At 38.5% G+C, this 27533-nt stretch overlaps 1 protein-coding gene across 1 annotated transcript in view; it reads left to right on the top strand.

Annotated features, from left to right (window-relative positions):
* The window catches only part of cdkal1 (CDK5 regulatory subunit associated protein 1-like 1), a 392997-nt gene that overhangs the window by 352484 nt on the left and 12980 nt on the right, over positions 1–27533 (top strand). The window contains exons 13-14 of the mRNA XM_084385852.1: positions 17943–18026; positions 23357–23521. Coding sequence (XP_084241978.1) covers positions 17943–18026; positions 23357–23521 — 249 coding nt within the window. The remainder of the gene's footprint in view (positions 1–17942; positions 18027–23356; positions 23522–27533) is intronic.

Raw genomic sequence — 27533 nt, 5'->3', positions numbered from 1 at the left:
AGTAAAGCTGCAAATTCCTGCAAATTTCAACAAAAAATTGTAAATCCAAATGAATCCAATACCATTTCAGATTTTGAATCTCTATTTACATATGAACACTACATTTGTAAAAAAAAATTTTTACGTGTGCATTACAAACTTCAGCACATACACAGTGGCCAGTTGCCGTGTTCACTGCAATAATGTCATTTGAGCTACCTCGAGTATTTAATTATTGTCGTTTTTGCTTTAATTATAATTCGTTACATTTATATAGCGCTTTTTCTAGGCACTCAAAGCGCTTTACAAGGAAGGGGGAATCTCCTCAACCACCACCAATGTGCAGCATCCACCTGGATGATTTTTGAAATTTGCTTTAATGACAAAAAAACAAACTATTTGTTTATTTTATTTTAAATTTTGGCAAACCTCTTCCATGACCAGTTAGTAAGACCTAAATAAACATGCACGTTCATAGAAGTATAATTTATGTAAACCGAGATCTTATTATAAAAAGGTTTTAATAAATACTTGTCACGGCACTGCACACGTGCACAATGTATCATATCGAAATTTAATTTCGGATCGAGCTCAATCGAATCGATTGAGGTGTTTATATGAAGCCTTTTCGATCCGACTGCTAACAGATCATTTGGGTTCATGTAAGGGTAGCTATTGATGATATTTCTTGTTAAAGGGATGGTTCGGAGTAAAATCAACCTAGGGTCCTTTGCACCATTACCTCGAGCCAAACACCCCCCTTATTTTTCCCTTGGTCGAACATTATTAAAGTTAGAGCTTATTTTTAAATATCAGCCGGATGGCTTAGTGCAGGCGCTACTTTCTTTCTGCCTGGACTTTTACGTGCTTTTCCCAAACCACTGAAGTGATGTCGACGTCCAGGTTAGCCAGTAGCATGAGCCATCAGGCAAGTGTCATTTAAATAAGCTTAGTGCCCAGTTCCAGGAATGCACAAATATTTTGTTGGTATTACCAGTTTGCAACAATTGTTAGTTAACACTAAGTTGTTAACACTTCGGAAAAAATAAACCTGGGTTTGTGCAAGTCTTTTCCTTTAAGAGCGAGTTCTGAGCACATGAAAGGAGGGGGATTGTTGCGTCTCTCCATCGATCCACTCCTCATATGTGAGCGTGTGAGCTGCAGGCAGACACCTGATGATGTTCAGTGTGTGTTGAGCCCTGGAGACAACAGTGAACACGTCTTTGATGTGTGTGCTCAGCTCTCGGCCAGCACTCAGGCCAAATCTCACACTTCAGGGTCAAACCTTCACAGCTCTTCATTTAGCACGCAGAGAGAAGCTCGGATGAATATCCTCATTGTTGTTTTGAGACAGAAGCAGGTTTCTGTGCACTGTGGATGTACAGGTCTTTCACTCTAGTTTGCCTTGAACAGGTCATATGCCATTATTTCAGCCTACAACATAATTTCATCATTTACTCACCCTTATGTCATTCCAAACCTGTAGGACTTTCTTCTGTAGAACATAAAATATGTTTTGAAGAATATCCCAGTCTTTTTGTTTTGTCCATACAGTGAAATTCAATGGATTCTCCAAACTATCCACTTTTATGTTCCACATAAGACAGTCATACAGCTTTGGGACAACATTCCTTTAATGCTGTAAATCAATGCGAGTTGATAATCCACTGTCTTAAAGTGTAAATATCCATGCATACATATACATGCATGTGCAGAGAGCTGATTGACATCTGTCTGTTAGATGATGATTTGCATATCTGCACAATAACCTCAAAGTGATCATACAGGCTTTGATTATTGCTGTCGGACTCAACATGATAGTGAACATTTTGAATCAAGCTCAGTTCTTTAGTATGTAAGCAAAGAAACACATACCTCTGCTTTATAGAAGGGCTTTGCGTGTGTGTGTGTGTGTGTGTGTGTGTGTGAGAGATAACTTCAGTCCCAGAATGTTCTTCAGAATTCTTCCTCTGACCTCACTGCATCACAAGTAGCAGCAGCAGTGCTGTGTTTCCCAGTGGCCTCAGCAGTGTACCTTATCTCAGCATCCCATGCTGTGTGTTTAAATTTATCTGTTTGCCCATACACATTTAAGACAATGGCAAACATGGATTCATTTGCTATAATTCAGCTGCAGCTCATTGCCGCCTTTATTTCCAATCAGAACAATTTATTTTGACAGCATTTATCGTAAAGACAGATTCTGGTCCAGCTGTGATGATGATTTATTATAAAAAGCATTACTGCTCCAATCTCACAGCAATTTCTGTAGTTCAAATTCAGTTTTTTCTATTTTGTGTCTCTGCAGTGATAACAATTAAAGTGAACTAATTGTTACTAATTGTTAATTATGAACTAATTTAACTAGTCCTGATGTATAAACAAGATTCGGTACTATACGGTTATCTGGACCACACCTATTTCTCACGTGGTCACGTGTGGTCCGGATAACCCGGATAAATTATTTACGTGTGGTGTGGTGTGGTCCGGATAACCGTATAGTACCCAAGATTCAGATGAACAGTTGAGATTTCTGAACTGTCATCTCTCTAGTGTGCCAGTGCCATTCACACTCTTAAAGGGATCGTTTACCCAAACATGATCATTTACTTGCTCTCATGTCCTCATGTAGGACAGATGAGGGTGAACCCACACTGACTGCAGCGGGTCAGATTTTTTCATACTATAATAGCAGTTCATGTTTGTGCTTGTCTTCATTTGCTGATCTCACTGCATCCCTGAACAGCCGGATGTATCTCAGAGATAGAATTATATCATCAGCAGTCGATTATGATGTGGTAAAAGGGCAGGAGGTTTAACAGGGCGACAGGAATCTGCTCTTCTCCTTTTCTGACCCCTCATAAAATCCATCCATCTCATTCATCTGCTTCCATCTGTTAATTCAGCACGATCAGTCACACACAGATGTGCAGGTCATAAAGTACACGTGGTACCACGTTTAACATCAGATCATAAATCTTCCATTGTGATGTGTTGTCTTTTCACATTGTGGACACATAAATCATCACCACGGAAGATGTGGAACTCATTTTTTACATTTCATAGACATTTAAACAATATTAAATTAATGGTAACACTTTACAATAAGATCTCATAATGGTAACCAATTAGCATGAGCAATACATTTGTTATAACTTTTGATTTTAATAAAAAATTTGAAATTAACATTAACTGAGATTAATAAATGCTTTAACAAACATAGTTAACTGATTTAAACAAATGAAACTTATTGTAAAATCCTACGAATTAATGTTGATATTCATAGAACACTGTTCTGTGTGTGTGTTGGCGAGATTTTACCTGTGACTTCATGTCCTCTGTTGAACATACAAGACGTTGTTTAGCAGAATGTCCAAGCTGCTCTTCTTCATACAGTGAAAGCATATGGTGATCAGCCGCTGTCCAGCTTTAGAAAAAAAGAGAGCAACACGATTGTATCATAAAAGTCTATACTCGCTGTTACTTTCAGGCCAAATTTTAAATTGTTATTAGTGGCACCAACACACCATTGGTTTATATTTGTCTCATCGTTTTAATATGCACATGCACAGTTGATTTTATGATGAATTTCTATGTGAAGATTCTTTTTATTGTAATTTTTCGGGACTTGACAATCCTTGTCACATTAGACATTCACTGAATAAAAAACTGCATCCCAAAATGTTTCTACTGTTCCAGTAAGATGAAGGCTAAAAGTGGACACTGACTGTTCTTGATCTTAGATAGTCTTTTACTTTCAGACTGTTTCAGCTTCAGTGCCTGTTTCTCTGGTTTTATTCTGCTGACGGAGCTCACGACCTCGTGCGGTTCAGTGTTTGAGGTGTGTATAATGACATGAGCGACTGCTAATGAACATCGGCTGTCAGCTGCTTTCTGCTGATGAGTCTCCAGCACAGCATGGATGGTGTTTTGTGATCATCAAAATGATTTTGTTGTTGACACTCACTTAAAACATGCTGCCTTTGGGCCTTAAGCCGCCCTACATATTCAGAAGTGGGGAATTGAGTTTGTCCGTCCAGCCAGAGGCATCTGAGCTGAAGCGGTTTGCTCTCCACGGAAGGTCTGGCAAGAGACATGGAGTCAGATCCCACCGGGGGAAACCCAGGCCTCCGAAACCCTGGGCTCTTCAGACAGTGTTTGTAGAGATCTCTGCAAGCAAATATGACTCCATGCCTACAGCAGTGGTAAATCCTCTATGGCAGGATGAAACAATGTCTAGACAGAAGAATCTCTTTCACGTCTGCTTTACTTTCAACTCTCCTTCGTCTTCCATCACAGATCTTCTCAGAGGTGTCTTCACTATCTAACCCCATTCATTTGCTGTAAGACATCTTAGACTTCAGAGCATGTTGTCTGAGTTTGAAAGTTTTCCTAAAACAGGAATTGAACTAAATAGAAGACAGAATCTGTCTGTACAACGTACTAGTTTTGATTTTCACAATTAGTCATGAGTGGTCCTGTGTTACAGTGATGTTACCATGGTGAAGAAATGTTAAACGCAATACAGATGCAAAGTGAAGTAGGGCTGTTTATCATTGCCATGCAGTTTCAAGTCAATTCACCTTTATTCATATAGTGCTTTATACAATACAGATTGTTTCAAAGCAGCTTTACACTAATAAACAGGAATGTAAAGATCAGTGATGGAAACAGAATTCAATTTTGCTGTAAAGCAGCTCTGAAAAGACAATAGAGTCGCTGATAAGCTGCAGTCAGTTTGATTGTGTTGATTCAGTTCAATAACTGTGCAAAGTTCATCAATTATGAAATGAGTTCAATTCAGCTATAAAGCAGCTCTGGAGAAAACAGTGATGTCATCATCCAGGACGATGATGATGTCTGTCAGAGTGCTGAAGGCCACGTCATGTCGATGTCATCCTGATCGTGTTTATGCCGTTATTCCATCAAGACAGAAAGCAGCTCTGACATGACCAGAAGAGAGGCATAATTCTCTCCATTTCCGTTGGTGAATGTGTAACTCCAGATATCTCCTGTGGTGTCGCCCATCAAAGGCGGCATGAAAACATCTGCTTTCATTCACTGCTTTTCCTCAGCAGCCATGAAATATGGAGCAATACGACAAGCCCAGAGATAGAGCGCTTTGTTTCTTTTAAGAAACATCCCCTCTAATCCTGCTGGGGAAGAGGGGAGCGGATAAAAGCATTGAGAACAAACAGCGTGTGCCTCTGAGAGAAGAAAGAATGGAGGGAAGAGTGTGAGCGTGAGATTAATGTACAGACAGGCGAGAGGGACGCCGGTGGAGATGCGCTCCAGACGTGTGTGACGCCATGTTGAGCGACTGAATGCAGGTGATCTGAGGCACAGTAACCGGACATAATTCATTCAGGTCTTCATCTGAAGAAGCACCATAAGGACAATTCTGACAGATATGCCACTGACCAAGTTTCCACCCACTTTTTGTTATTGACAAAGTGACATGCGTTAAAAAAAAGATTGCAAAATTTGCTGTCTCCAGCCTTTCAATCCAATTAGCCTTTTACCGAAACAAAAAGGTGTGCGTAATGTCGTCATCCCTAAAAAAAAACATGTTGTCGCATAAGTTTTGTTGTTTGGCAAAAAATATGTTTCCATACTTACATAATTTCAAGTATATCACAAATGATAGTGTATCTTTTGCATCCTAATTTTTTGTAAAATGCAGAGAGTAATGAGACAATTAGAATTCGCCAGTTTACTGCTTACTATTTCACAAATAATAATAAGCCTATTACTAAATTAGGAAATATTGGTCTGACAGGACTGCTTGTAACAGCATTTATGTAACGAACCCCATGGGTTTGGACACAGGGCAGCATTTGTCCTATAGCCTATGCTAAATTTTAGGGTCCATAAAAAGGGTTGGCAGTGAATTGTGCGGTCATATCTTTAATGTTAGCCTTGAACATGCAGTCAAGCCACTCGCATTTTGACATGGCGCATATTCCGATCATTCAAACCAAATTAGTTCAATTACATCAAATCGATCTTATTGTTGCTGATTTTTTTCAGAGACAGATGCAGCTTTTATTTGTGTAGGCCTATATTTAACTTTTTTAAATGGTCTATCTAAAATTTGCTTAGAGCTTTTTGGATTCAACCCACTTTTTTAATTTTAGATAAAATTATGTTCCATAATTAATAAATTGTATTTATAAAATTGTTTTGTTTGCGCTTTTCATATGTCAAGTAAACAGCCACAGACCATGAAATGGTGATTTTATGACATTAACTTTATTTTTTCAAATACAGAAGTAACATGTTGTGTATTTTACCTTTCTTTTTTGTCAGCTTTGGAAACTCCAACAGCCTTCCTTGACAGACGCCCCATTTTTATTTTTGACGAGCTGCATAGATTGGCGCTATATTTTCCACATGCATTTGAAACAAAACTTTATCATGTATTATTAAATAAATTATTAAATAATGTCATGTTTTTTAACTTTGTTATAAAGACTATTTAGACTTGATCATCAAGCAATATTCAGAAGCAACAATATGCAGTTGTAATATTTTTTTGGATTAACTTTTATTAGATTGTAGACAAAAATTATTATATGTATTTTCCAAATTAGTTTTCGCGACATTTTATGGGCCTAGAATGTATGCGCTAAAGTTGCAAAATATTATCAATAATTGCCATTTCCATTTTTTTTCACAAAAAACCCCCTTGGCTACTGTTGCCTTTGGCTTGCACAATTGGGGTTTATAGCTGAACTGAGCATGTTTCATAATTGATGAATTTGAATTAGTCTCATATTTAATAAAGTTTGCATCATTTATTTTGTTATTTTCCTGTGTGACTTGATGTGATATGACATCTGAGCTTCTACATAACGCTTGCTTTAGTTTATTGTTAGTTTGCAGTTTTACAATGTCTGTGTATGTTTGCCGATTTGACTCCTTTAGCACAGGGTCTGATCCATTTTCCATCTTATTCTACAGGAGGATGAGCATGACATGTACAGTTCAGCGATTGACCACCATTACCTTTATATACTCATTAACAGCATTTGATATTATATTGATACATATGATATTGTTCTCTCATACAGCAAATGAGTGCTGGATTTAGTTTGTTTCAGGGCTTTAATCAGAGATATATCACAGATTTAATGTGTGAAAAGGCATTGAGCTTCTCAACAAGTTCTTATTGCGTGAACTTGGCATTGGAGTGAGGAAACCTTAAACGAGATTGCAAGCATTCAGCAGTTTCTCGCAGCTCTGTTAAATAATGTCACAGCAGCACTGGTGAAATGTGTTTAGACTTCAGTCACATTTTTATCCATTCACAAGTGACAACTTAAGATTTTTACAGACGCAAAGATGTGCCTCACACAAGACGAGTCTCAATATCTTTCGTTGAATGGATGTCATGAACGTCACAAGCGAATCAAGTCAATAGTGTTACTAAAAAGCACCTGAACTTGAAAGATGTTCCTCTGCAGACTGATGATGACCTGAGCACCTGACTCTCATGAAGCGTTTGAGATGATGTGAAAGCTCTTGTTATTTCTGTGAATAATCCATGGTGGTTTAAGGATGAGACTAGGATTTTTCTTTCCCTTCCAAATTACCCCAAATCTTTCAAAGTACTTATCCCGAACTGTTTGTCATTTGCTTTTATTATCTTCACCTTTCAAATCTGATTTATCCTGTTAGGTACCAGGTGTGTCCTGAGAGTCTAATAAATGAATATATTATAATATAGTGATCATATCACATGACTCTCTTTGAAGATCCCGCCTGAAGCTCCTCCTGTAAATCTGATGTTAATGGATAATTGTTACTTATAAAAACTAACATCCTCAAACTGATTTTTTCAAATAACTAACCGAAAAGAGCAGTGTCTCCGCATTGAGTTTTGTGTGATTCCTTGGATTACTGCCCTGGTATGCAAATGTTTTATTTATTAATTTATTTTTAAAACTAGTACTGAGTGATAGTTATGCTAGTAACATGGTTGCAAATCTAGCTTAAATTAGGCACTACATTAACACTCAGTAGGGACTAGTTTGAGACCAAATAGCTATTGATATACTTTATTTACAATTTTATTTATTTATTTATTTATTTATTTATTTATTAATGTATTTAATGGTTCTGGACTGCTAGCATGATGGATGTTGGGCCTGATGAGTTTATGATTTTATGACTGCTTAGAGCTTCACTTTCACTGCTTTAGATTAGCTGTACATGTAAAAACATCTTATACATAAACTGACATATACAAGGTAGATATGTCACAATCTCAGTGAAAACACCAGTGACATGGGGTGCCATTATTGTACGTCTGATCCCTGTCTTCCCACACAGGTCATCCACAGTACGCCTCTTTAAAGACACACACACATTTGCATCTGTTGCATTGAGTCTGTGTGGGCATCCAGACAGCAGCATATTCAGATGTGACCCGACAACTGACACTGAACAAACACACTACACCTACACCTTCAGGCGATCTTGCTTTAGGTCGCATGACTCCTTAACCAGAGCTACTGTGACCGTAAGTGAGGAACAAGTGAATGACACTGATGAATCAGGTGTTAATGTGTCTGTGATACCTGTTATAAGTTGTGAATGGTTTTCATTGAAGTTTTGTATTTTTCAAGGAAGTGTTCTTCTCTTGACCTGTTTATACACAGAAGTGTTTCTGATTTTGCAAGAGATGAATGGAGAGAACATTTCAGAGAAGAGACAGCAGCATTTCAGCTGTCCTCTCTTCTCCTCTTGTCATGATGAAGGAAACTCTCTTGATCTCAAGAAAGCAAATGCTTCTCATCTCTGATCTCATGTCACAATCCAACATGGCGAGTGTTCTAGTTCTGAGAGGCGTGCTTTAGTTCAACACACTTGGCATAAGAGAAGCAGATTCATCATGCATTATAGATGGTGTTAGAGTGCTCCAGCGTCTGGTCCACGGGACGGTTCGAGGCTCTCTGAAGAAGCTCTCAGACAGCAGGCCTACAGTTGCCTCATTGCATCTGTATGTGTGTGTGAGAAATAGATAGAGACTAAGAGCGAGATTTCAGTGAATTGCTTATGTCCTTTATATGTGAGCTGTAGGCATATTTACAAACATAAACCATGTCGGAAGTCAAGCTGTATGATATTAATAATTGTTTTTTTATATATATATATTGAGCAGTATTGCACAGGTCAGCAGCCCTGTGGTTTTGGCTGTACGTTGTGTTCACCACACATTCAAACAAGCAACACTTCACCGCCGGCCCGCTGTCATTAATCATCTTAAAATGAAGCCTTGTGATTGGTCCCAGTGAACCTGGCATTAGTCAGACATATTCCTCCTCCTCATACCCACTTCTGCTGATAATGCCTCACTCCCTCCCTCTCCCTGACCCCGCCCACTTCACGATCCAATCCAAGAGAAGCGTGAGAGACAGAACAGAGAGACTGATGAATATTCAAATGATCAAAACATCTTTCTAGGATGTCTACAGTATTTGCATTTAAGTTGGATTCAGACTCTCTTGACACTTGACACAAAGAAACTTAATATGCAGTAAAATTATTGAATGGACTGCTCTGACACTATCGGATTAGAACCAAACTTCTAATCCGATAAAGCTGCTTATAGCTGAACTTGTTTCATAATTGATTAACTTTACACCATTATTAAACTGAACTAAATCAATACTGAGTTGAGAAATGACACTATTATCTTACATTAATTGATCAATTTTGCATTGAGTGCATTTACATGCACCCTCATAATGTGACTATAATGGGATTTTGACAATATTGTGATTTAACTTTACCTCATGTAAACGCAATACTTGATCAATCTAATGAGATTAAGCTCATAATCGTAGTAGCCATATTCGCATTAAACTGTGGCATACACTGATTTTAATCACAATAAACTGGCATGTAAACACCTTTATCTCATTATTACCGCTCTGACCAAAGTGCGCATGTACTCAGTTCTACACGGATGCCGTGTGTTGTTCACACAAGTTCATGAATGAACTCCGTGGCATTATTCTGAAGTTTTTTCTTCTTTAAATCACTAAACTCTGTCAACACAACGTGCTGCGCAGTCTCTGCTCCGTATCTTCATCCACACGGCGTAAAGAACGCAAAGGCAAACCCAGCATTGCGATGTTCATCACAGCGCTAAATAATATCTAGTACGTCCATAAAAATGTAGTTTGAATTTGATGAGTAGATTAGAACAATGGCTGGTAACATGCATACTGCATGCCTGTCTGAGTGTGGTATAACCATACTTATTAGGAAATAATAAGAATAATGAATTCTGCATGTAAACTGGAGTGAAGAGTTCTGCTCGTGTCATGTAAACATCTGACTGTGATTAAAACTTTACTCTGATTATTAGAAATAATTACATTATTAATGCACATGTAAACATATACATTGTTTATTAGTTGCCTGTTTCTTGCTGTGAAGTAGCTTTGAAACAATCTGGATTGTATAAAGCACTATAGAAATAAGGTGACTCATGAAACAGACAGGACCATGAGGTGATAATAACATTAGACTTTGCTGGACAGGAGCATAAATATGTCTGAGATCTGATCACTCAAACCACAGAAACAAATGGAGGAGCCAAAACTAGACTTTTACACTGTTTTCACAAAGAAAGCAGCCGTTTGATTGAAAAGCTCAAAAAAGAAGCATCAACTATTCGCCTACACAAATGAATGACTGATGCATTGAGACAGATCACATGAGGCACATGTGAAGTTCAGTTCACAGACGCTCAAGCGCAGTGACAGTGAGTGTCTGTGAGCAGCATTTGACACGCTTTATCGACATGTAACGTAGTCAGTGATGCAGTTACTGAATCATCAGCGATCGCAAGTACTCACTGGAGACTGTAATAGCAGGCCAAAATAAAAGGCAAAAACTTCTTATGAGATTGACATTTACAGTGTGTGTGAATGGCCGGAAGACAGATAGGTTCAGTCAGACAAACAGGGCTGAAATTACGACTTTTTTCTAGCTGACAGGAATATCATTAGCTCAAGGTGAATGCTGATTGTACTTGTTTTGTGATGAAAAGCGATACAGGGAGCATTTTGTGTAATTATATTCTAGAGATATAATTTCCATCTCTTCCGCATCATTATGAAAGCTGTTATATATATTCTTATATATAACTGCTGGACGCAATCAGCACACAGACATGGCTGATGAAGCAATCAGGCATCACCTCCCTCTGACACTCATTTACTAACACACAATCAGGCATCACAAACAAGCATACAGACAGGTAAAGATTAATACTGCCTTACAGCAGAAATCAACTCCCTTGGTTTCTCCATTCTTGGAATAGTCCAGAACACAAAAGGAGATGTTTAACCTGACTCTTAGTATTAAGTACAGTATGTTTGTGTATACATTGTGCATGTCACTGTCACGTCAGACACAGCATCACCTCATCTGATGATGGGAAACTACAATGATCATGTGTTTGAAAGGTCAGATAGGTGTTCTTTACTCATTCATGAATTACTCTGTGGTAGATGTGATGGTTTTAGATGATGGAGCTCCTCAGACTGAGATGAGCTGTACGAGTCGTGGAGCTCCTCAGATTGACACACTGGAGCTGTATGAATCGTGTTGTCTGGAGTAATTTCTGTGCTGTGGACAGTAACTGGAGGTTGAAGAGCTGGAGCAAAACAAACCCTCACAGTGGCTCACCACTCCATGTCCATGTTTTCATCCTTTATTCCTCTTGTCCTTCCTTAGCCTTTCTCCTTTGTTTTTTGTCATCACAGTCCATCATGTTGTCCTGCTGAAAAACAGTCAATCGTTCACAGAGTCACAAAGTTCTCTGAATCACAAAGTTCATTTCCATCCAACACTCTTGACCTTACACCCCTGTCTTGAGAATTGAAGGGTGCACAGAAGATATCCAACTGGATCGCGGCACCTCTTCTCGTCAAAAGCCGGTTCTTCACAGGTTCTTGTTCTTTTGGACTGTATAGATGAGGTGAAGTGGTGTTTGCAACACATTTTTTTTTCCATAACATTCATTTTAACAAGGGTACACGTAGGTCTTGATTTTATCAATGAGAAGGTAAAAGATATTTCAAAGTAAGTTTTAACATTTTGATTAAATCTGTTTTTCTTTGGAATAACTTGTTCAGAAGAATTGTTCACAATAAGATCAGGAACATGTATTAAAGTAAACAGGGTCAGTTGTGCATCAGATCAGTGTTTTGTTTTCTGGATTCTTTAAAGTGACAGTATACAGATGGTTTTCTGAAGAACTGAAGTTCTTTGTGGATCCTCCTGTGGCATCAGGCTGTGAAAACCTGTTTCCATCTGAAACCTTCATTTTTTGGATTGTAACTCTAATCTTAGCACAGATCATATATACACATACTGAATACATCTCTGTTTTAGTGTACATGCATGCACAAATCACTTCATCTGTGTGCAGCCAGATTCTCAGTGCATGTGCTTTGTGAAATATTTGGCTATGAGCTGACTGTATGCCGTCGGTGCTGCCTGTTTATGTGTAATGTAAAAGAAACCAGCTGGTCACATGTGATCTGGCAAAGGGAGTCCAGTGCGACAAAACACACCATCAGCACTCAACACTGATCAGATGGAGCAGAACATAATACACACATGCACTGATTAATGTAGTGAAACGCACAGGAGCTCTTCAGAATGAACGTTCAGTCTGTGCCACCGGAACACAAATGCCTCTTTATGTGTACTGCTGAAATCACTGAAACACTTAAAACCAAGAGCAAAGTCCTTCTCATTTAGACTTCACTGTGTCTCTCAGCTGAACGTGGTGCCATGACTCACTCAAGAACACTAATGAAGCTTTATTCACTTCCCCACGTGGCTGTAATCTGACGGGCTGATACTGATTTGAACCATAAATCACTTGGAGCTAGTGCAGGTTTGTGCAGATGTATTAGTCAGAATAATATGAGAAACATCAGTGATGAAAGACATTTTTCACCATCACATCATTTGTGTGGCTCCATTACAGAGCAACTGTGATTCTGAGCAAGTAATGAAATTATTTTTTTCTTGCTAAATTTTGACAAATGGGTGTGTGTAGCAATAGCCTGATATTAGTAAAGCTTTATTTTAAAGCTAATATTTCAGACTCTGAATTCTGTTTGGACGAGGTTTGTTTGAAGCTGTATAATGCAGATAAATGCCTTTGACACATGTTCTGTGATAATGTTTTATATTGCTCTGTCCATTTACTAGACTGGGGAAGTATTTGTGGAATGATCTTCCTATTGCTATCTGCAGCAGAATCCATGACAATATTCAGGAAACGGCTGAAACTTATCTTTTCCACTAGTATTTAACTGTAGTCGTCTTCAATGCTTTAACTATTTCTTATATCTCTCTTATATCTATTTTGTAGCTTGCACTAGACAAGGCAATTAAAAAAAAAAAAAAAAAACCTTTTTTTTCAAGCACTTCTCGTGTTATTGCCTCCTTAAAAACACTTCCTTATTTGTAAGTAGCTTTGGATAAAAGCATCTGCCAAAATGAATAAATGCAATTCTTTCCAGTGATCAGTAAATTCCAGTTTTTGAACATTAGCAAAAATAAATTGTATTAATTAATTTAAATTTAATTAATAAATTATTTTATTAATTAATTCAAACATTAATTTTATTGAAAAACAATAAAGAATATAAAATGTCATTGCAAATAACCAAGAAAGTAATTATCAACAATTAAGAAAAATAAATAAATTGCAACATTAATTAAATGATTAAGGATGAAGTAAAGAAGAATGAATATGTAAAGTTCCAGTGTTTGTGTGATTGTTAATGAGACAAGCTGCTCATGATCATGATATGCCAGTAGAGCTCTGCTGCAGATCACCTCGCTCTCACTGGTGTGTGTGTGTGTGTGTGTGTGTGTGTGTGTGTGTGTGTGTCAGTGGTGTTTTCTCCTGCACACCCTCATTTAAATTAAATGTAAAAATAGCACATGCACCAGTGACGTTTTTCTCTCATTTGTGATGTTCAACATGAGTTTCTCTTTTTTAATTACTTCCTCGTGTACTCTTTTGTCCTTGTTTCTTTTCAACACTATATAATCCAACGTGACTGTCTTCATTAAGTCCCGTTGGGTCGTCACGTTAACAGCAGACACTAAGTTTCAGGGCCGCAATTAGATTTTGGAGTGCGGTGTGAGTTAAGTTAAGTGAGTTAAGTGTTGCTGTGGTTCGTTGAATGCCATCTATGTTCTGAATGTGTTCGTTCTGCTGGATGTTATTCTGCACGGATGAAAATGTTTCAGTTGAGTCGGTGTGGGAGCGATTTGCCTGAAACAATTATCAGATTTTGCTGAGTTTAAGTGACATTTGATGTGTGAAGCAAACTATCACGTTATAGAAAAACTATGTAAAAGCAGTGCTGTGGAATGATAAAAATGTGTTCTGATAGCACTGCCTCTCACTGTGTCTGAACATACAGACAGACAATAATGACGTTCAGAGAAAGTTCACTTCACCCAAACTATGAGGAACATTTATGCAGTAAGGAAACAGACAAAGCTATTCATTCTGCTGAAAGAACTAACGCTTGAGTTTAATTCATTCCGATTGTTGTTTGGATTAATTAATTGATTAATTATCAATTAAAACATGATCATCATCTTAATCCTGACACACTGCATCGTCTGTTGTCTAACAGTGTGTGATTCCTGACAAACTAAAGAAATTCATGTTCCCTGAAGAAATCTTTGAGCTTAACCTATGGAATACTAGAGTGTTTGAAGACGTGAAGCTCGCCAGAGAGTCAGCTAGTCTTTATCTCCTGAAAGGCTCGTCTGCATCTGATGTGAATCCTCTCACGTCGCCCGCAAAGCCCTGCAGATAAGCAGGCAGACCTGTGTAATTATTATTCTCTTTTGATTCAAATCCAACTGAGCTCTATTTGTTTTCGTTCACGACAGTACTGAAGAAGAGATTCCACAACAAAAATTCTCTCCTTCTCATCCTGTGCTTTCATAAAACCGTCAGCCGTCATCAGGAACCGTATCCTGCAGGATCGTAATCCCTCGCTCTTACTTTGTTGTTTGATTTCTTGATGTTGTCATCCCACAACCTAGATTATGCTCTATTAAGAGGGAATATTATATCTGTGATCAAATGGCAGAGGCAGGGGGCTAGTGTTTCCAGAACAAACTTGATGCTGGACATTCTTTATCATCGGTAGGATGCGTGGCAGCACTGCTGGTCTCTGTCTCCTCTGATGTATGTTTCAGTACGGTGATGTGCTTCTCACCCCTCACCGAATTCATCATTAGACATGCTCTAGGGCTTTAAAAACTTCATAAAGACTGAAATCATAGTCTGTCCTTCCCGCTCGAGCTGAGAAGAATGCTTAAAGCTGGTCTTCAGTGAATAGCAACGTCCATTTCAGTCTGTCCATCATATAAAAATATTGCTAACACTTTTACAGTGTCCTTGTTGCATATGTTGCACGTACTTACCATAGTACATGCAACTAACCCTTAACCAAATCCTAATCCTAATCCTACCCTAACCCTATAGTAAGTACATGTAGTTGATTAATATTACTCAGTATTTAAATGTATTATCACACTGTAACAATGACACCTTAAAATAAAGTGTAACCAAAATATTAAATGGATACTGTTATGGTATACCTTTTGGGAGCTTGACAGACTTTGGTCACTATGAATTGGACTGTGATTAAATAGAAAAAAATCTGCATGAAGATAATTCCTCCTTTTGTGTTCCAAAAAGAAAATATCAGCATGTGAATGACACAAGGTTGAGTAAATATTGATAGAATGTTAATTTGTAGGTGACCTGCACCTGTGTAGTGTGCTGACCGCTTTAAAAGTGTGTGCATAAATCACAGCTTCTTGCTAAGGAAGCATGTTCTCGTCTGGCTAATTTGCCCACAGTAGAACATGATGGTAAGCAGCTTTTCCTGCGAGGATGTGGCTTGTTTCTTTTTAGTGCTTCGCATTGATGTGTGGAACCCGAGGAGGCTTGTCTGTGATCGCTCTGCCTGTCGGGCAGTTTTGAACATTAACAAGAAGTGTTCCTCATCACCTCAGGCTAGAGTAAGAGAAACTCCTACACGCTCTTTGAGGGAACTTGAATAATCCTATTCACTTCATGCACATCTGAAGCTTGTGTAGGCCATTTGGAGTCAATGAACCCTTTTCACAATCCTGGGGTTCTCAGAAGCGGAAGTCGTCATAGCTGGCTAAACTTAGTGGTGAACGGGAGATGACCGCAAATAACATTTTTGTATTCCCATTTGCTCCAATAAAAAAGAAAGAAATCCATGTTAGCATTTCCACGACTTCACAAAAGAGGTAAAAAAAAAAACAAAGAGAGATTTATTACAGCAGTCAGAAGAGAGAATGATGTGAAATTTGCATCACTCCCTCATCCGTAGTATTAGAAACTACTAATCACAGCCCTTGTGATTCAACGAACTTCATAACAGTGTTAATTAATTTTTTTTGAATTTACTGCTGAAGTATAACACTGTTATGAAGTTCGTTCATAAGGGAGGTAAGGACAGATGAGGCGAGAGAAAAGGAGACGGAAGGATGAGGAGAGACAGAGATGAGAGATGGGAGAGGAAAAAAAAAAAATATTTAGCATTTTTTATGCTATTTTAGCATTGGCGCTCGGTCCTCAACCAGCCCGTGAGAACTTCCTTGCGATGCCTGACGCACTGGATGTCCCATGTTGACAGCCTTATCAATAAGCATAAACAAGCCTTCAAAGTCATTGCCTGATAGGGCATCAAGGCAACAAGTCAGCAGCCTTAAGCTTTCGGACACAGCCCTTGTGATTCATTGTGTAGATTGTGTTTTTAAAAGTATTTGAATGCCGCTGCATGACAGAAAGATTAATTGGTTGCATTTATGTTTCCCCATTTTCATCAAGCAGAAATGCTCTATGTATTGTGACAGAACCACAATGAAGTTCATCTGCAGGGTTTTCAGTAGCTCTGGAAGCGTACAGCTCACCCTTGTGTGTGTGTGTGTGTGTGTGTGTGTGTGTGTGTGTGTGTGTGTGTGTGTGTGTGTGTGTGTGTGTGTGTGTGTGTGTGTGTGTGTGTGTGTGTGTGTGTTGATTTACCAACTGGATAAGCAGAAAATTTTCATGAGCACAAGGACTCAACCACGCGGTTTAGACATAAGCAGGTCTGCGTCTCTTGTTCCTGCAGTCGGCCGAGAGGTCCCGAACAAAGAGGGCCCCTTTCACAGGCCAATAGGCTCCGCAAAGCACATTAAGTTAGTTGTGATTTCAAAAGGCCAGATGCTACATCTAAATAGAAAGAGGGCAATCTGGATTTCATAAAGCGTCTCTCTGCCCATCATTCAAGGCAACCTTCCCATCTGTTTCTTTCTGAAGGCATAGCAGGCTTCGCACACAGTTCACACACGTTTGTGCTTCCTCTAAAAGCGTGTGCGTGTGTTTGGATTTGTGTTATTCTCCCAAATGTCTATCTGTGGATTAAATTAACTACTGTGATTAGTAAATCCATGGTTGCACACAAAGGCTTCTTGAAAACAGGCTTTGTGACAGTGTGAATGGAATGAGATATTTTCCATCATAAGATAATATCAGCGTACAGCTTACAATAGTCATCCATCTCTTATGCGCTGCAGCCCCTTTTATTTCCTCCAATTAGCACATAATAATGATGTGAATGAATGATGGTCTTGTTTGTCTCATGCATCGAGTTAAATTCATATGTACAATGTACGAATGTCATCTTTTACAAGCTAATAAACACTTGTGTTTGCTGTCAGGTCTGCAAGGGGATTTTAAATGCTTGTTTTTGACAGCTCTTCATCACCATTACAAACACACAGACGCCTTTAAGGAGCCGCATGCTAGTCTGTTTGTGTCTTTCAGATGCACTTTAACCTGTTCATGTGTGTTTCTCTGTATTGTTCCACAGATTGGTGAGAGGCAGCATGTCCTGGTCACTGAAGAATCCTTTGACTCCCAATACTACGTCGCCCACAACAAGTTCTATGAGCAGGTACAAGTTGACCTTTGACTAGTGGTAATTTAGAAATATATTGAAATACATTTCATTTTTATATTTTCATTTTTCATTTTAAGTTTAGTTAGTTTTAGTAATCTTAGTATATGTTTTTGTAAAAAAAAAAAAAAAAAAAATTATATGCCAATATCGATTTTTATTGTTTATTTCAGTTTTAGTCATTTTAGTACATCAACTTAAACTAAATGAAAATGAGAAATGTTGCCCTTTTAACTAGCTGAAATAAAACGAGTTTACATTAAACTTTTATTTTATTCCAAGTAATGGAATTGTGTCTTTGTAATCAAATCTGCCTTTGACTTACAGTAGTAGTTATATTCTGCTGAACTACAACAGTGATGATGTCTGAACTACTTTGTGGTTCATATTTTTTTGTGGTATGATTGTTCATTCAGTGTTGATGAAAGCAGATGAGAGAAAGTGAAGAATTGATTTTATTTCAAACGTTTCCATGTCAAAAGCCAAGGTTTTAAATGTCACTTAATTAAATTTTACGTTTAAATTTAAACTGAGCATGCCTATTTAACCTTTGGCTAAAAGTATTAAGAAAGCCCAACTTTGCCACCTGGGTTATTTTACTACCCAGGAAAATAAAGTAAAAACACAAAAGATGAAGATGTCAAACACTTTTCATCACTGATATACCATACAAATCAACAGGGCAGATTATCAGCGGTAAAAAACAGTGGTGTCTACAGCAGTCTGAAACAGTCAGCCGTATGGACTGGACTGTGAAAGTTCAGTATGAAACAGGCATAGGAAACAGCAGCTAGCGCTCTCAGGCCGCACCTGAAATACAAATGTGGTAAGAGCACGAATAAACTTCATAAATTCCGACAAGATTACAAAAAAACAAAACAATACTTTTCTTACCTCCCAGATTAAATTCTTACTCTATAGTGGGCTTTATGCTAACTGTTCTCGCCACACGTACCTAATAACAATTACATATTTAGACATATTGTGAATAGCGACTGTGAGAAAGAGCAATAAATCAGGCAACTCACCAGGGAAAAGCGACAGGAAATAGAAGCCAACAGAGACCTTTTCTGCCCACAGAACATGAACACACATAGGAGAATGACACCACCACACTTAGACATACTTTTATAAAGCCACTAGATCCTAACACGCTTCAGTGATTGCACCGCACAGGTGTGCTCAATGTCAAGACGCAGCTAAACGCCAGTGAGCATGTCTTCCCATTTGAGATGTACAGAAACATTAAGATGGAAAAACTAATTCTAATGAACCAAGAGCCAGAGAAAATATTAGGGACACTCAACACCTGTCACACCGACAAGCACGACGCATATCTAGACAAATATACTCATATAGTATGAATCGTAAGATTATTTTGAAAGATGAATAATAAGTTCATGTCTGATTGAGTTTTTATTGTTTAAATCTGTATATTTATATAATAATACAAATAATAGTTATTCTTGTAAATGCGCTTAATACACTTCACTTAAATATAAAATGGGAAAAATACTCAGCTGCAATTAGCTGCATGAGTGTCCAAGTAAAAAATATACTTTTAAGACATCTTCAAATATATCATGAACACCTGTGTTCCAAGTGTTTGAAGTTTGCTGTAGATGTTTGCAGGCTTGTCTTCAGGCAAAAAGCTTCTCTCACTTTTTTTCTGGAGAATTTAGTGGTTTGATCATATCTCCCCATGTGAAAGATTTTACAAGGTACTATTTAAGTGATTTGTAAGCCGACGAAAATGTTAGCTTTTATCCAGAACGTCCATCACTGATTGTGAACAGAGCAGTGTTGTGGGGGAAAAAAAATGGCCTTTTAACTTGTAGATCCATAAGGTCTACAATATGAATGTGAACCGAACAAGATTGTGTTTTCTTTAATTCAATCTAGCCCTCACCTCATATGTACAGCAGAAATACAAGCAGCAGCACTATTCCAGCATTTCTCATCATGACCCGGTGCCATCACTGCATTTTCAGGCTGACGTGATGATTGACGGGCCATTTACTTTCAGAGCTGGCTTTTCCCACTGCTCAGACAGATTGATCTTACTAACGTTTTCTTTTTCCACCAGCTTCTCATTTGAAAATCCCTTTCAGAGACGTTTGTCTCCAAACAATGCCAGAATCACCTCAGAGTTAAAGAAATAGCAATGAAAAGAATGCAGTAATTTACTCACCCTCATGTCATATGACTTTCTTTTTTCCATGGAACGCAAGGAGAAACTTTTGTAGAATTGGCCATATGAAGACATATGGTGCCTGATGTGTTTTGCAATGCTTCGGTTCCAAAGTTTTATTTCCTCTACTTTTTAAATGCACATGTCTTCTGAATTGTTATAAGCCATTGGTTTCCTTTCTAACTAGTTAATGTTCTTAAGTGAGACAGATGTTATTATAAAAAAGTTGTTTCCGATTGAGGGAGAGCTCAGTCGTGAGCACAGACAAGCGCAGTGCTGTGGCTCTCAGCTCATTGTAGGTCATAGAGGTCACCCATCCCGCCAGCTGCCATTGATCTTTCCATTATAATGGCCAGCAGAAAGCCATCTCCAGTGCCATTGATTGAGGATGGGGCTGCACATTAAAGAATGGGAGGTCTAATCTGGAGTCCAAGCCCTCTGTTCTTTTCCTCCTTTTATTCTCCTTTTCCTCCTTGATCTGCAGTCTCTAAGCTGGAATGCTCTCCAGAGTGTTTGAGACGTGACTGACCATCCATCAGAGAGAGCCCAGCTTTACTCAACGGATCACCATGAACATGGTGCCGATTAAGAGCTCAGGTTGTTTGGGGCTTAAGCCCAGTCTGTCTTTGAGCAGCCAGCGCCTTGCTCAGACTCGTCAAGGACAGCAGCGAGCAGGTTTAAGCATAAATGAGTGAAAACATCTGCCAGCATCATGAGATGTTTGAAAACATGCCTTAAAGGGGTGGCTGATTATGATTTCACTTTTCTAACTTTAGTTAGGTTGCTAACTAAATGCTGTTTGAGCATAAACAACATCTGCAAAGTTGCAACGCTCAAAGTTCAAAGCAAAGGGAGATATTTTCTCTTTAAAGAAATTCCTTTTTAAGGACTACAACAAACGGCTGGTAGGGACTACACAAGATTCCTCCAGGGTTAGTGACATCACCAACCCTAGAATTTACATAAACCCCGCCCCCAGAACACGATTTATAGATTATCAAGATATGCTAATCAATGACTAGAAGATAACTACACATAAGCTACATAAATTCATCAGCTAACCACACAGAGATGTCCTGTTGCATTCTACATGTTGTCACCTCTTCTTGAGTCTCTCCATCATTGTCTGACTCCGGTTTGAACATAAAAGGCTAAAAGTTTTTGAAATTTTCAGTGCATGTCGGTGTGAGGTAAAATGGTGCGTTCAAGTCCTCCTGGGAGGTTCGTACGTACGAGGTGGGAAGTCGCGCTTATAACGACATGTGCGTTCAAGTCACTTTCATCGGTTCAAGATGGCGGAGTACTTTCTCTTAATTAATTACACAAAAATACAGTAAGGTTATTAAACTCTTGTTCTAGAAAATGAAGAACAAAGAAATGTGCATCAGGTGTACTTTGTATTTTTATGTTTTTAAATAATTTATGAAGCCACTGCAACTCATCGTTACATGTTGCATTGTTATATTATAAGACTATCATATTCTGTGTTGGCGATTAGCTAACTGCTCTGTAAATAGAAAAGCCTGACAATATCACAGCTAAATACCTTTACATATTGTGTATTCCGCCATGTTAATCACTGACACGCCCCCAACTCGTACAGATCGGGGCTTAAAGAAAATCCCGAACTCCCCACTGGTATTTACGACATTGTGGTGGCGTTCAAGTGCGTTCAACTCGTAAATACGATCTATACGAGATGACTTGAACGCACCAAAAGGACACAAGCTCTTGAAGCTCCGCCCTCTGTGCCTTAAGCAGCAGTGTGTGTGTGTGTGTGTGTGTGCTCTCCACCATGTGTGTAAATCAGCAGTTCTTCTGGTTAAATCACCGCCAACCAAACAGTAACCAGCCACACTCCTCACCCTCAGCATGACGTCCTGGTCCTCCACCATCCTGCTCATGTGTTCTTCAAGCACACGCTCACGGTCTTCAGCGCCGCCACAGATGTGTGCTTTCAAAAAGACTCAAGAGAAGACTTAAGAAGATGGCAAAGAAACGCTGCCTTGTCCTCTGCCACAGCCTCTGAAATACCCTTCTTTTTAAGAATGAGAAGGACTCATCTCAATAGAGACGAGACAAAGATGCACGGTATTTTATCTGCCACCTTAAAATGTTAGTGTTAGACCTTCAGGGTTTGTGTAATTGAATGAAAAAGTAAATGGGAAAAAACTCTTCTCATATTAAAGTATTAAAATTCATGGCACACGTTGGTCAGGGCAGAGATGGAGGAAAAGGAAAACACATTTATTTCCCCAGCCTAATTGAAAACGTATTCGACAGATCCTCTGATACGTCGGTGTTTTGATGAATCATAATGCGCGTTAAGCTTCTGCCGAGCCTTTCATATCTGGGGAAGCTGGTTTTTATGCTCCAAACTTATCTGCCGCTCAGCGTAATGAAGGCAATTTCAATGTAAACCCCTATAGATCCAACTGCACAGCTTTTTAATCCAGTTCAGCTTCCACGTCTGGACTGATTCATCTCCCCTCAGTCCTCGTGCAGATCTAAGGTCTCAGCGGAATGTGTCCGATGCTATGGGATTAAGGGAGTGTATGGCGACCCGGCATCAAGAACCCAACAGCACATGCGAACATGAAAAAAAAAGATGCTTGTTTGTCTTTTTTTTCTTTCTTTTTTACCACTAGAGGAAACCAATAACAACACTGATCAAGATGGTCAATGTGGTGCTTATAAGCTCAAAACAAGCTTCTTATATGGAAATGCACAACAGGTCCTGAGGAGTGTGTGAGAACCTTTAACAAGCAGTTTAAAATGTATGTGTGGACTGGATACGGTGGAAGGCATGTTGTGAAAGCAGTGACCAATGGCTCGACTGTTTGATGTGTCAAATGCTATTGATTTCCAGTATTACAGTATTACACATTCACTTTAATGGTGTGTAATGTCAGTTTAAAGTGTTCAATATGATCATGGATCTCAGAGCTAAAGATTAATGAGAATCCATTTGTGAGCTGTAGATTATATTTGTTGCTAAACACTGTAGATACCCCTGCTTTCCTATTGTGTTATGTTTTGTTCATGATGCTGTTTTGTATATTTTGTTATAATGAATTTAGAGATTTTAACCTCAAGGGACTGACCTGGTAAAATGTTCTCCTTCATGTATCTGCAGGTGCTGGTGCCAAAGAAGCCTGAGTTCAAAGGGAAGATGATCGAAGTGAATATTTACGAGGCAGGGAAGCACTACATGAAGGGACAGCCAGTGGAAGATGCGCAGGTCTTCACTCCCTCTATTGCTCAGCCTCTTCAGAAGGGCCAGGTGTCTGGACTCCCTCAGGTCAGTCTACTTGACCATGTCTTTTCGGATTAGCTTGTTCTACACGTCTTTATTCTGAAGATGGCAAATTGCTCAGAATCAGTGACTGTGGGGTTTTAAAAGACCATTAATTTTCACTAATATTATCCATTTGACTGCACTGACACTGCTGGATGAGAATAAAAATTTGAACTGAATTGAGGTGAATAATGCTACTTTTGTCTTTTGTAGAGCTACTTATAGCTGAATTGAACTCATTTCCTTATTGATGAACTTTAAACAGTTATTGAACTCAACTGAATCATCATTGAGCTGAATGATGACACTATTGTCTTTTAAGACCTGCTTTAGAATTGTATAATTTCTCATATGTGACCCTGGATCACAAAACCAGTTACATGTCGCATGGGCAATAGCCAACAATACATTGTATGGGTCAAAATTATTGGGGTTTTTTTATGCTAAAAATCATTAGGATATTAAGTAAAGATCATGTTCCATGAAGATATTTAGTAAATTTCCTACCATAAATATATAAAACATTTATTTTTGTGAGTGAATGGGCAACTTTTTCTCGATTTTCTCATTGACCAATTCATTCAAATTTTTTCCAGATTCCAGATGTTCAAATATCTCGGTCAAATATTGTCCTATCCTAACAAACCATACATCAAAGCTTATTCATTCAGCTTTCAGATGATGTATAAATCTCAATTTAAAAAAATTTACCCATGTGACTGGTTTTGTGGCCCAGGGTCACATATTTGATGAAGTTTGCATCATTCATTCTGATCCTGTTTATTACGGTGAAGCTGCTTTGAATCAGTCTGTATTGGATAAAGCGCTATAGAAATAAAGGTGACTTGACTTTTGGTTTTGGTTTGCAATCAGTGGAAAAGCCAAGTTTACCCTCTCTTTACAGTGGCCTCATTTGTGGAGTATTTTTGAGGTGTTTAGAAGCACAACAGCTTCAGCTGCAGTCTGATAGCTTGAATGTGATGTAGTAATGATGGGGTCCTTTCAGGGATCAGCAGAAGCTGGATGAGTGAACAGTCAGTTGTGCCTAGAGCCTGTGATGGCCAATTGACCGCTAAGCTGCCAGAAAGTCTGTCTGAAGGAGAATGGTGTGAGCAGCACCCTATTTCAGTCTGTCTGAAGAGATGGACGTGACAGATTGGAGGCAGAGAGTCCAGACTTCACACTCTGTTTGCAGTCTGTTTTACATTAGGATGAGAGTGTGAAATTCAAAAAGCATGTTCACAGGATTTCTGATAGTACATGAAGCCACCTACACACAAGAATCAACTATTGAGCAAACCAAATCTAATGTAGAATGTACATTCTTTAAATTACATAGAGAACTGATAAAAGAAATGAGGACGTCATTCCTGCTAAATGAAAGTCTAAGTCTAATGAAAGTTTCTCTGTGTTGTATAAATTTAAACACCATTTGATGCCTGGCAGCAGTGAGACTTACTGTCTTTATCTTGAGGTCTTGGTCTGGCTTGTTAAATAAAAAGACCAGCTTTCTGATGTTTCCAATATAATAGCTAATTTCAAGCTAGTTTAAGCTTTTAGTTGGTCCATGCTGATTGACCAGCCACCATCCTCCATCCTCCAAAAAGCACCTTTAAAAGGATAGTTCACCCAAAAATGGTCATTCTGCAAGCATTTACTCCCCCTCATGTTCCAAACCTGTTTGACTTTCTTCCTTCTGTGGAAGGAATATTTCAGCTTTAGTTTGTTCATACAATTTGGGCATGAGTGCATATGGGTTGATCATTGTTTTACGTTTACATTTAATAGACTGTTTTATTCAAAGCAATTTACACATAAGGTATTCAAAAAGTGATTCATATATAAAAAAGCAATTAATCTTAAGATTAAATAACCACTTAAATTTTGCTGAAAAAGCAGAACAGCTGATTGGATCGTGTGCGTGTGCGTGTGTGTGTGGTTTATCCAAATGGAACGCACGCGCTGCAGGTATGCAGGCCCAAGCTAGTTTGTTTGTTTACCAACTAACTAAAGGTAACCAGAACTACCTCGAGCACATTTTGCCACAGCCATTCACCATTACCATTAGTTGTTCCAGTAATTCCATGGCAGTGTCTTGCATGAAAGCTGTTTTTCTAATTCACTTAACTCAAATGGTCAGCCTGATTATTGGACTGACTGACTTGGTCTGGATGTTGATATCAAAGGGTTTAGTCTTGCAAGTTTATGACTTGAAGGGTTGAAAACTTGTGTGTTGTACGGTGAGGATCCAGTTCTTAGTAACTCTTTGGCCAATTCATGTCAGATGAAGGAGCTAGAAGAATCTTATAAACTCTATGTGCTCATGTCTTTCATATAGAACAGTGACTTTTAAAGTGTTTCTGAGAGAGGAATCGTGCAAGCGAGATATTCTGCTGCCCTAATTATCTCTCCACACACGTTTCTCTGTCATTGCCTGGAGCTTCCGAGTGCTTAGCTAGTGAACTCGGTCCAATATGAAGACAGCAGATCGCCACTACTTACAGAGTTCATTCTGCACCATTAGACCTCCTTCCATTTAACTACGGTCCTGCTGCTTTATTACCGCCTCTGGCTGCGTGCATATCTTCTCCAGCAATCCTGAAGAGAGGAGGAATCCTTGTGCTTCCCATCCAAAGACATCTGGCATTAAGTAAGAGTTGATTGTTGTAGCTTGCCAGAAAAAAATCTTTATCCTTTTTTTCAGAACTGCCTCTGTTAGATGACCATGACCACTTATCAGCGTATTTTTAATCTCTCTTTATTTCTCTTTTCCTCCTCTCTGTCTTTTGCGTTTAATGGTCTGCCAGGGCAGCAGTAAAATCTGATGGGGTGTGAAATTAAAATGTGTATCACATTTTGAAGGATCATTTGATGTCCTCTGTGTGGACGTGTTCTCTCCTCTCTAGAAAAATAACACAGCAGACACAAATTAGCACAGAATGACAAATAGAGACAGCCAGTCGGGTCATTCCTAGATCACTCATGGAGCTGGGCTTTCAAAATCCCTACCCCGACGTCCCGGGGCTATTGTATCTTCCAGTCGGGCTACCAAAATGTATCACGCCTTGTCCGACGGGCTATTTTAAATAGTGAAATAAACTTCCTTCCTTGATTTGCGTTTTTCACTCTCTTGACTTATCTGATTAATTGCGGGTCGATGAGAGATAAATCATTAATGTGTACTGTTGATTTAATTAAAGACATAGAACTCTCATTTCATGGTAAAATGCAACAAACATGCGTCATTCTTTTACTTTCGTTTTCAAAACTAGCATATGTCTCTTCAGGGAAAACAAATCAAGGATAACATATGCCTAGACCACCTAGACAGTATATAAAAACATATAACTTAAGTTTTACCTAAAAATATACACAAATTATTCTGATAAGAATTTTCCAAAATAATGATTGGAAATATTAACTGTTTAAAGCTTCTTCTTTTTTCCTTGATGTACTAATTTACCAAATTAAAAACTAATCAAAAGGAAGGAAAGTCAAGTACCTTGTGAGAGTATTATAGAAGTAGTTTACCAGGACAAATGATGTGTTAGGTATGTGATGTGTAACAGCTGTGAAGCGCTCTATGTACATGACAATAAATTAATAAAGCCTATATCCAGCCTTTGCTTGGGCTGAATGCATTTAATTTCTTGTTTGTTTTCGGGAGGTTGCAGTGACATAAACAGTGTAAAGTCTGTGTTTAGGCTATTAAGGAAATTTTGCATTTAAATAAATGTTAGTTTTAAAGCAGCCTACTTCAGTGTAACATGTTATCATATCATCATGCTTAACACTGAGAATTTTAATAATTGTAATGTGACGATCAGGTGCGTAGTGGAGAAAACTGCGAAAGTCGCTGACACTTGGTTGTGTGTGTTAAAATGTTAAGAGGCACATAGATTTACGTTTCAGTTCTACGAATGTAGAGTTCTTCAGATGAAGAAGATAGAAATTTATAGAAATTTCAGTTCAGTTAAAACCAAATGCATATTTGAATTGATTATTGTAATTTGAT

This window comes from Rutilus rutilus (assembly GCF_951802725.1).
Source record: "Rutilus rutilus genome assembly, chromosome: 17".
Lineage (NCBI taxonomy): Eukaryota > Metazoa > Chordata > Actinopteri > Cypriniformes > Leuciscidae > Rutilus > Rutilus rutilus.
Note: the sequence above shows the minus strand (reverse complement) of the source record. Positions and strands in the feature narration are given on the sequence as shown.